Source organism: Elephantulus edwardii, unplaced genomic scaffold (genome assembly GCF_000299155.1).
Source record: "Elephantulus edwardii isolate Elephantulus edwardi_28Jun2011 unplaced genomic scaffold, EleEdw1.0 scaffold00068, whole genome shotgun sequence".
In the NCBI taxonomy this organism is placed as follows: Eukaryota; Metazoa; Chordata; class Mammalia; order Macroscelidea; family Macroscelididae; genus Elephantulus; species Elephantulus edwardii.
Genome location: NW_006399818.1, coordinates 14,421,900 through 14,433,188, shown reverse-complemented (window position 1 = coordinate 14,433,188; position 11,289 = coordinate 14,421,900). Strand labels below are relative to the sequence as shown.

The window sequence follows — 11,289 nt, the reverse complement described above, 5'->3', positions numbered from 1 at the left end:
GGTTGAGGAGGTGGTGGAAGTAGACATGGTTGAGGTGGAGATGAGAGTGGAGGTGGTGGTGGAGGTGGAGGATGGTGGTGGAAGTGAAGGCGGTGGTGGAGGTTGAGGAGGTGGTGGAAGTAGACATGGTTGAGGTGGAGATGAGAGTGGAGGTGGTGGTGGAGGTGGTGGATGGTGGTGGAGGTGGAGGATGGTGGTGGAAGTGGAGGCTGGTGGAGGTGGAGGAAGTGGTGGAAGTAGATGTGATGGAGGTGGAAGTGGAGATGAAAGTGGATGTGGTGGTACAAGTGGACACAGATTTTAACAACTCAGTGTTTGCAAACTGATAGTAGAAAGCTATAAGAAAAATTTCCTTTTTTTAAAAAGCAGGTTTTTTTTTTTTATTTTGTGGTTGTTTGTATATAAATCAACTCACAGACCCATCAGTTCAGCCATTTGTTTCTACATGTACAGTTCATTGGTTACATTTTTTTTTAAATTATGCAGCCATTCTCACCTTTTCTTTTCTGAGCTGTTCTTTCCCTAATAACTTAAACTCACTGGGCTGTAAGGTTCCTGTTTACTCTTTGAAGTTGTTATCACTTTGATCCCACATAGATAGACCTTCAAAGAGCATAATGCTCAACCTGACATTTTTCACTGGCTAAGTTAAACTATTATTTTTAAGAAGACTTCTGGGGATATTTTTGCTTTAAGGTTTAAAAATTGTCTCAGGGCATTAGATTCAGTAGATTAACAGTGCGACTTCAGAAAGTCCGGATTCAAGAGAATTTGACATTCTGTTCTACCCTTCTTCTTTTTGGTCAAGATACTAATCTAGTTTTGTTGTTGTGTGCTGTTGGGTCAGAACCGACATATAGCTGACCCCGTGGTGGGTTTTCAGAGGCAGTAAATCACACAGGAGGAGACTGCCCATCTTTCTCCCATGGGGCAGCTTGTAGATTTGAACCACATGCCTTTGGGATTGCAGCACAGCTTCTTATCACTAGACCATAATGTCTTGGATAAAAATGTTTAGTAATGATAGCTAGATAGCGATACCATCAAGTTCTTCTGGTCTATAAGACCATTTCTTTAACCAGCATGTCAGAAATTATGTGGGAGGTTAACACGACCGTTTAAAAGGACTTACTTGGAGAATCTAGATGATTCTTCCATTTTTTGGTGCTGGTTCTCAAACCCATTTGAGTGTCCCTTCTGTGATTAATTTGAGAGCCAGTTTGAGAATGGTTTATTAATATTAATTTACCTATCTTAAACATATCATTTACATAGGCTTAAACATGTTTCATATCCATTTTGCCCATTTTTAGATTTCAAATCTGCCTTCAAAAAATTGCGCCTGGGACTAGTAGAAAGAAATAGACATATTGAATGGTTTAAAGAAATTAACTGATGGGGAAAGTAGGTGTCCTTAGAGCTTACAAAGCATGGGTTCTAGCTTTGGGTGAACTCTTTCTAACCTGAACTGTTTAAGCTTAGCTAAACATTACTTCTCTCCTTAAAATTTCAAAAGGCTTCCTTCCCTCTCAGACTTAAAGCCTGAGTTTCTGTTCTGCTCCATTGGAATTCTGTTGTTAAGTCCCCACCTTGGTACTCTTTCCTCTCCTTCCTTCTCTAGACATTCCTGCTCTGGGCCTTGCTGACCATTCCTCGCACATATTTGTATGCTTTCTTCATGCGTCCCTCCTTCCCTTCAGGTGTTTGTGGTTTTCTAGCTTGATCTTCTTAACCACAGTTTAGTAAGCGGTAACTTCTCAGCCCCTGCTCCTGTTCTGCTTTATCCTTGTTTTTAAAATTTCTTTAACCAAACCAAAATAAGCCACAGTCACCGCTGCTGAGTGGATTCCAACTCATAGCGTACCCTTTGGGACAGAGTAGACCTGCCCATAGTTTCCAAGGCTATAAACGATACAGAAACAGACCACCACCTCTTTCTCCCTTGCAGTGGCTGTTTGAACCGCCAACCTTTTTGTTACTAAACAAGTATTTTGACTACTACCTGATGCACAATTTGTTGTGTTTTTGCTTGTTGTCCCTATTTTGCTTGAAGGCATGGATTTTGCCATTTCTCATTCATTGCATTTTCTCATGTGTAAAATAAAACAGGGCCTAGCAACTAGTTGTACTTGATAAGAATTTGTCAGATGAGAAAATGAATGGCCATAATGACTGTGTAGCTTAGATGTTCCAGGACATATCTGAGATCAGACATTCTGGCTGGAAAAATGGCACTGGGGGTGGAGGGGTTGGACCTCCTTGTCCGTGGTCACAATGGGAGAGGAGGGATATTAGCATCAACACCTCAGGACCGGTTCCTATCTTTATGGAGGTCAGAAGTATCTCTTCTGTCTAACCTTTTTACCAACTCTCTCATTAGCCATCCCTCTCAACAGAGGTTTGATAATTCGTTGCAATGGCCACACAGAACTCATAGACTCATTATTACATTTATAGGGAAATAACAGGCTACAGTTCAGGGTCAAGAACACTCAGGATATAGCTGGTTGGTCAGGACAGCTGCTTTCAGGTCTGCCTTAAAGGCAGGCCTTTCTCTGGCTCTCAGACTTGACCTGACTTCTGCACTGTTAGGTAAGTTTACAAAGCTCTTAGCTCTGGCAGGGAAGGCACTACTCGGCCAGTATACTTTAACTGGACAGGACTTGGCTTTCTTGCTTCATGAGTTGGTCAGTCTAGCTTTTCCAGGTGTCCAGAAAGCATCCCCTTTGCCTGGAATGCCTTCTACCCGAAGGCCCTCAACCCTTTTACTCTGTGATCAATGCTGCAAAGCCAGGGTAATCCACCACAGCATCTCCTGTTGGTTTTCTGGTTCTCTTAGTGCTGTTTCTTGCCATTTCTCACGTCTTCACTGTTACAGCTCTCTTAGGTCTCTGTCCATCTCAGCACAGCCACCCTGGCTCCAAAGACAAACTCTCTTCCTGGCTCTTCTTTCATGATGGTAGTACAGTCCCATGTCTGCTTTGGGATTGGCTGTCTTTTAAACGTGTAGATAGCAGAATTGATCAGTGCCCTCATTAGGATTTCATGTACTTTCTTCTTTAATGACCCCACTGCACATCTCTAAAGGTACTCTACACCCTTTTGGCATCACTTACTCACTGATGTCAAGGCCGTTCTGACTCATAGAGACCCTCGTTCAGGTTTCTAAGTCTGCAAATCCCAAAGGGCAGAGACTGCCCAACTTCTCCTGAGGAGCCACTGGCAGATTTGAACCACCAGAAATGCTTGGCCTGTGGGATGCTTAACAATACAACTTGCTTCAGAGCTCCCTTTCTCTTGGCATGTTGATGTTGTGTATCATTGAGTCGTAACTGAATCAAAGCTGACCCTCCAGTGTGTTTTCAGAGGCAGTAAATTGCACAGGAGGAGGTTGCCCATCCTTCTCTCCGGGAGCAGCTGGTAGATTTGAACCTCCTGCCTTCAGTACAACTCCTTACCCCCTAGACCATCACAGCTCTCACTCAGTCATTTGGGGGGGAATTCAAGAACATGGCTAGAACGACTGGATTAATCATTCACTGTAGCATACTGGCCCATTGTCTCAATTGAGCGATTATAATACTTTAAATGAAGAAACGTGATTGTTTGTTTTTGATTGTTTCAAGCCCAAGATTCCATGGTTCTCTATAACCCATAGATCCTGGCAGATAGCAGGCACTTTCTAGAAGTCTGTGGATGAATTGGATGGAGTTTGACATGGAGCTTCTGCTGAGCTTTGTTTTTTATATTCCTTGTTTAGTAATTCCAGACCCTGTGTTTCTACAGGGCTGCGATTCACAGTGATTATTTCCAGAACCCAAAACTTAACATGGGGTGAAATGGTCAAAGCCTGGAGCTAAATGAGTTTGGATTAAATGTAATTTGTTTAATTCCACTTGGTTAATGACTAACCATTACAATTAAGAAGCAATTAAATGAATGCCTGCTGTGTCTGGGGAAAGCTGAAGTGGCTTTGAGTTCGGTTGGGATTAACACTGAGGCTTTGTCATCTTGGCTGACAGGATTTGACCCTAAAGCATGGCTGGCGGACTGGGGCAATTATCCCAGAATTAAGATCCGAGCTCAAGATCATGAACACGGAGCAGTATATTCAGACCATGACCTGGCTGCAGACCTTGACCGGGCTCCTGGAGCAGATGCAGGTTTGGCACTCTTTTTTCCTCTTGTTTTATCTTTAAGCCTGAAGCTTTAAAGGGCCAGTGTTATTTCTGGTATTTCTTGTTTCATTTTGATTTTAAAGTAGTGGGCTTATGTCTTTCTGTTCTCAGTTGACTGCAAAATCATTGTTGTTGGCTCCCACAGAGTCAGCCTTGATGTATACTAGTCTCATGTGTAACAGAATCAGACTGCTGTGATCAGTGTGTGTGTGTATCCTTGAGTAATAATTTATTATATTTTTAATGTTAAGTTTACACAGCTAATTATGTTCTCTTTTGAAACAAATTGTTTCAGCACAAAGTAAATATGTTGACTGATTTCAAAAGTAGATTACCAGGCCCTTCTTTCTGGTCTGTGTTAGTCTAGGAACTCTGAGTAAAGCTGTTTGGCAGCATAGGAACCCCTATGCCTCCACTTCAAGAGGATGTGACTTCACATAAAGTGCATTTGGTAGGATTCGAACTCAGGTTCCCTATGTGGATGGTGAGGATTCCACCACTAAACCACCAGAGCTCTGCTCGGAACAAGCTTCACTGAGCTTATTTCATCCCCAAGAGAGTTTGATAAATGGCGATAGTTATAGAAAGGCTTCAGTCTTTTGTTCATAAGGTGCTATGAGTTGTGCTCGACTCAACGGCAATCATCATCAACAAGAGTATTTGCTAGATTTCTCTGAAAGCATCCTTTTTTTTTAATTTAAATTTTTTTTAAAAAATTTATTATTTTTTTGGTGTGTACCATCAAATCAGATCTGACGGGTACAGGAGGAGATTGTCCCTCCTTCTCCAGCATCTGGTGGATTCAAACCGCACGCCTTTGGGATTGCCGTGCAGCTTCTTGCCCATTAGGCCACCAGAGCTCCCCAAAATATCTTTTAAAGTGCTCATCAACTGGGGAAAGAGCCATAGTGGGGCCTCAAGAAATGCAGCTGTTTCCTTACAGATTTCACTTCGATACCAAGCCCTGCTGGTGCAGAGTGGTGATGCTAAAAATCTTCCTCATGTTTGGTTCCCATCTTAGTTCTTTCCTTAGCCTCCTGTGGAACTTTTCTGTTTGGGCCTCAGTTTCTCCATCTGACAGGGAAGGATCCCATAGAGTGAATGTTCTAGGCACCAAGGCTTCCTGGGTGATGTTCACTGCTCTAGAGTCAGAGTCGGCCCACAGCTGACCCTCCAGTCGGTTTCCAGAGGCTGTAATGGCACGGGAGGAGAATGCCCAGTTTTCTCTGTGGAAGCAGCTGGTGGATTTGAACTGCCTGTCTTTGGGTTGGCAGCACAACTGCTTCCCCACTAGGCCACCTCCTCAAAGCCAATGACAAGTTCTCGGGATCCAGCCTCTGCTTCACTTCAAAGAAAATGCCTACAATTATCCTCTTACTGGAACCCAGAGGCAGCCTTTTCTTTCCGTAAGTCACAGTCTGGACAGGAGTGGCGACTGCAGTTTTGAGTTAATAATTTTTTAGTCCATGGAAGCTACCCCTTTCTTGAAACTGTGGCCCCTTTTCTCTGCTGCCCTCCCCCCTTCCTAATCTCCTGTAACTCCTTTCTTTGCTTCACCCCAGTGCTTTCTCCATTGTACCCCTAACTGCAGCCATCTCTTTGTGAGTCGCTAATTTCTTGGGGTATGGGTCACAGGTTCTGTCTGGCTCGTTTTGAGCGGACCCTCTGCTGAGAACTTCCATTTCAACCCCAGATATATGGAATTAGAATCTGTGTTAACAACATCCTCAAGTGATTCTTAAACATCTTGTTAAAATACAGTTTCCAATTCATTTTATCTTGGATATTGTTAGATACCATCGGTTTGATTATGAACCATAGTGACCCTGTGAACCACAGATCTGAACCCTGTCCTATCCTGTGCCGTCCACATCATCTCTGACATAACTTGAGCCCATTGCTGCAATCACTGTGGCAGCCCTTCTGACTGAGGGTCTTCCTCTTTCACTGACCACCCTTCCAAGCAGGAAGAGCCCTGAATATCCCATAGACTGCCAAAAGAACAAACAGATTTGTCTTGGAGAAGGTACAGCCAGACTGCTCCTTAAGGCAAGGACGGCGAAGCTTCCTCTCATGTACTGTGGGCAGATTGTGAAGAAAGCACTGTTCCTTGGAAAGGAACGTCATATCTAGGATGGAAAGGCAAACTCTCTTCAGATGGTAAGACTGGAATGGGCTGGTTCAGAGCCCAGCTGTTAGCTCACACCCTGGAGTCTCTCTGGCCATGGTGTGCTGCCCGTGCCTACCGGGCAGCTTTGGAAACAGACAGGGCCCTCCTGACCTGCCCCAGCTGGCAGCCACGTGGATGGAGCTGGCTGGGTCACAGACTCTGCCAGCTGAAGCTGCAAGCGCTTGGCAGGCCAGCTCGAGGTGCATGCATTCCTGAGCGTGGGGCGCAGCACGCCTGCTGGCCCTGCTTCCAGTATCCTCTGGCTAGATCCGCTCCTGGCTCTCTGCTCAGCACTTGGTCCTGCTTCACTTGCTATGTTTGTCTGTGAGATGAGTGTCTAAAAATACAAAGCATTATTCCGGCTTAATGTAGTTTGAAATCTGCACATATAATACAACAGCGGTAATGATGTTGTTCATTGCTCTGTAGTTCAGCCCTGACACACGGTGACCTTCCGTAGAGCGGAGCACAGCTCAGTGCTGCCTAGAGCCATGCGCCACCTTTATGATCATCTGTGGCTCAGGGTCTGGGGACAGTGTGAGGCGGGCTGGGTGGATGCATATCCCCAAGGAGCTCCTTCACTGGCTGAAGATTTCTGGGGTCATGTCCCTTCAGGAACCTCGGGGTCTGTTGGAGATAATCTGTCATCCTGGCTTCCCTCTGAATTCAGACCCTGTGAGGAGACAGGCAGACTTCAGAGGGATGAGCCGACTACCTGTTCTCTCTCTGGTAAAAATGGGCTTGAGACCTTGAACACTTTTTTGTGTCCTAGCCTGCCTGTGTGAGGACAGTACCCAAGGGGCTGACAGTACAGAGGAGAATTCACCTGACCCCTGGCAGCCAGGTGAGCCCTAGCAGTGCACTTGTTAAAGCACCTCACTGCTACCCAAAGGTTAGTAGTTCGAACTCACCAGTTGCTCCAAGGGAGAAAGATGTGACATTCTGTCTGTAATGATTAAGGCTTGGAAACCCTGTGGGACAGTATTACTCTATCTGATTGAGTTATGAGGGAGCCCGGGTGGTAAGGAGTTGTAATTCATATTGAACGGTGTAGTCTTTGGTCTTTAGTAAGTGCATGAAATTTCCTTCACTTTCAGTAAGCAGGGTTGTGTTATCTGTGACTTACAAGTTATAAAGGGCGCTCTGGTGGCCTGGTGGTAAGGAGCTCTGCTGCCAGCCTGAAGGCATGTGGTTTGAATCTGTCAGCAGCACCATGGGAGAAAGATGGGCAGTCTCCTCCCTTGCAGTTAACTGCTTCTGAAAACCTGCTGGAGGGTCAGCTATGGGTCGGTTCCGACTCTTAGGTACTCAACACCTACATTTGAAAGTGTGGGGTTTCGGGATGCAAGCTTCCTGCACAGTGGGGAAACCATGTGTAGTTTACAATTGACCAACACGGATTTGAACTTTGCAGATTGACTTATATTCAGTTATCTGTCCTCCCACTCACCACGGTTGCTGTTGCAATGAGTTCAAATGTTTCCAGTATCCCCTTAAAACACTGTATGGTGCTAATCATCTCTGCTCGGTACCAACTAGAAAAAAAAATCTATGTATAAATGGGCTTACAGTTCAAAGGTCAACTGTATAGCCTTCCCCCCTTTGCCCCTGCTGTTGTGTACCATTGAGTCAGTTCCTCCTGGCACAGGAGGAGTTTGCTCTTCTTTCTCCAGTGGAGCATCTGGTGGATGCGAACTGTGCACCTTTGAGATTGTCAAATAACCATATATTCCTTTTTTTTTAATGTACTATTGAGTTGGATCCAACTGGCACAAAGGAGTGTGCCCCTCCTCCAGCAGAACATCTGGTGGATTCAAACTATCAACTGTATATTATTAAACACACACAAATATAAGAAATATCCTTGGGTGATGTGAACAGTTAAGAGCTTGAGCATTAATCCAAAGGTTGACGGTTCAGACCCACTCAAAGGTGGCTTGGAAGTCCAGCCAGAAGATCTGCTTCTGAAAGGGCACTTCTTGAATACCCTCTAGGACACAGTTCTGTTCTGTAACACATGAGATCTCATGCAATTGGTGTGATTTCATATGTAAAAAAGTGCACACACTGAATGGGGATGAGTGTATGAAACACAATATGAATGAAGAGTAGTATGAAACACTGTGTATGTGAATTTTGTAAGCAAATCAGTTTAAAATAAAAAGTTATTTATTTGGCACTTGTTCAAGGACAAATATTTATTAAGTGATAGTGACTTTGTACTTAAATATAATTTACCACAAGTTCAACAGAGGGCTTGAGTTAGGAACAACCACAAGTCCCTTATCAGACACATCATTATCAAATATTTTTCCCAGTCTGTGGCTTCCCTTTTTACCCTGTTGGAGAAGTTTTGGATGTGCATAAGAATTTGATTCTTATAAGGTCCCACTCATCTATTTTATCCTCTCCTAGCTGTAGGTTTTTCAGGATGCTTGGAAGACTATTCATGTTGTAGATTAGGATTCCTAGAGTTCTTCAAAGTTTTTCTCTAATGAAGTTTACAGTTCTTGGTTTTAGTCCTAGGCCTTTGATCTACTTTGAGTTGTTTTTGTGTATGGAATGAGGTGTGTATCTTGCTTGAGTTTTCTGCAGTTAGTTTTCCAATTTTGCTAACACCATCTGTTAAAAAGGCTGTTGTTTCTCCTCTTAACTGATTTCATCTCCTTATCAAAAATCAGTTATCCATAGGTAGATGTGCTGATTTTGGGGCTCTCAATTTTATTCCATTGATCTATGTGTCTGTCGTTGTACCAGTACCATGTTGTCTTGACCACCACAGCAGTGTAGTAGAATTTGAAATCAGGGAGTGAGATGCCCTACCTCAAAGGCATCAATTTCTTCTTTTTCCCTTAGTTATTGTCCAGCTCTCTGATGCATAGCAAGTAATTGCGGAGACGATGGCCTGGATCAGACGCACCTTTGTCTCCAGACTGACCCATCAAACTGAGTACAACTCATAACAACTCGATGAATAAGAGCTGACGTGTGTCCTATCCTGTGCCATTCTCCTCATCTCTGACATACTTGAGCTCATTGCAGCAGTCACCATGTCAGTTCACCTGGTTGAGGGTCTTCCTTTCATTTTTTGCTGACCTCTCCCACCTTTCCAAGCATGATGTCCCTCTACAAGGAATAGCCTCTCCTAACAACATTCCCAAAGTGTTTGCCAGGAAGCTTTGTCATCTTTGCCTCCAAGAAACACTCTGACTGTTCTTTCTCCAAGACATATCTGTTTGTTATTTTGGCAGTCCTTGGGGTATTATTCAACACTCTTTTCCAACACCACAGCTCAAAACTATATATACTTCTGTCATCCTTATTCATTGTCCAGCTCTCACATTTATAGCAAATGGTTGAAAAGACCATGGGCTGAATCAGACACACTTTATAATGTTTAAACTGCCATGACTTGTTATGCAGAAGAGAGCTGGAAAATGACTAAGGATGGCAGAAGAATCATTGCCTTTAAGTTGTGGTGATGGACACGAGTATTGAACAAACAGGTTCGTCCTTGAGAGGGTGAAAGCAGGTTGCTCCTTGGAGGCAAGGATTCTGAAGCTCCATCTCACATATTTTTTGGCATATTGCCAGGAGGGACTGATCCTTGGAGGAGGACATTATGCTTGGAAGGGTAGAGGGACAACACAGGAGAGGAAAACCCCAGAGGAGATAGACTGATACAGTGACTATGGTATTGGAGGCAGTTGAGTCGGAGACAGTGAGAGTGAGGTGTAGAGCTGCTTGCTGTTCTTAGGGTTGCTATGAATGGTAGTGAACACGATGGCACATAACAGCAACAGTATTTCTTTACTCTGTTTGCACAACAGCCTCACCTTTAATTGTTTTGGAATTCCCATTCTTTTTAGTGTTAGCTGTAATTTGTTATGATCCACACAGTCAAATTCCTTTGCATATTCAATAAAACACAAATAGACATTTTTCTGGTATTCTCTGCTTTCAGCCAGGGTCCACCTGACATCAGCAGTGGTATACCTGTTGCCATGGCCTCTTCCAAACCTAGTTTGAACTTCCAGCAGTTCTCTGTCATTGTTCTGTGCTCGCTCTTTTTAGATGATCTATGGCAGTATCTTGCGTTTATGAGATGTTAATGATACCGTTCAACAATTTCCACATACTCTTGGATAACCTTTCTTGAGAATGAGAACAAGTATGGACCTCTTTCAGTTAGTTAGCCAGTCAGCTGTCCTCCCGAGTTTACTGACATAGACAGGTGATCTCGTCCAGGGCTGCATCTATCATCTGAAACACGTCAATTGATATCCTGCTCATTCCTGAGGCTTTATGTTTGCCAATGCTTTCAGTGCAGCTTGAACATCATATTTATCACCACTGGCTCTTGATTATATGGCACTTCCTGAAATATTTCATTGTTGACCAGTTCTTTTTTTGTACAGTGACTGTATTCCTTCCAACTTCTTTTAATGCTTCCGGGATCATTCTAGATATTGCCCATAGCTTCTCTCAGTATTGCGACATGAGGCTTGAAATTTTTTTTAAATTTTTTTAAATTATTTTTATTTTGTGTGTGTGTACCGTCAAATCAGATCTGACTGGTACAGGAGGATATTGCGCCTCCTTCTCCGGCAGAGCGTCTGGTGGATTCAAACCGTGTTCCTCTGGGATTGCAGTGCAGCTTCTTGCCACTAGGCCACCAGAGCTCCCTAGGCTTGAAACTTTTTTTAGTTTTTCAGCTTGAGAGATGCCAAGTAAATGATTTTCTTTTTAATTCTCCAATTCTAGCTCAGTGCACATTCCATTATAATACTCTGCTTTGTCTTGAGATGCTCTTTGAAATCTCCCATCCATATATACATGTCCACACAGAAGTACAAAGGACCTTTTCCAAGAAAATTACAAAACATTACTACAAGAAACAAAAAGAGATCTTGAAAAGTGGAAGAATATCCCTTGCTCATG

The 11,289-nt window shown here is 43.6% G+C and overlaps 1 protein-coding gene across 1 annotated transcript in view; it reads left to right on the top strand.

Annotated features, from left to right (window-relative positions):
• The window catches only part of NT5DC3 (5'-nucleotidase domain containing 3), a 126,142-nt gene that overhangs the window by 98,744 nt on the left and 16,109 nt on the right, over positions 1–11,289 (top strand). Inside the window, exon 12 of the mRNA XM_006888548.1 lies at positions 4,023–4,163. Within this exon, the coding sequence (XP_006888610.1) occupies positions 4,023–4,163 (141 nt within the window). The remainder of the gene's footprint in view (positions 1–4,022; positions 4,164–11,289) is intronic.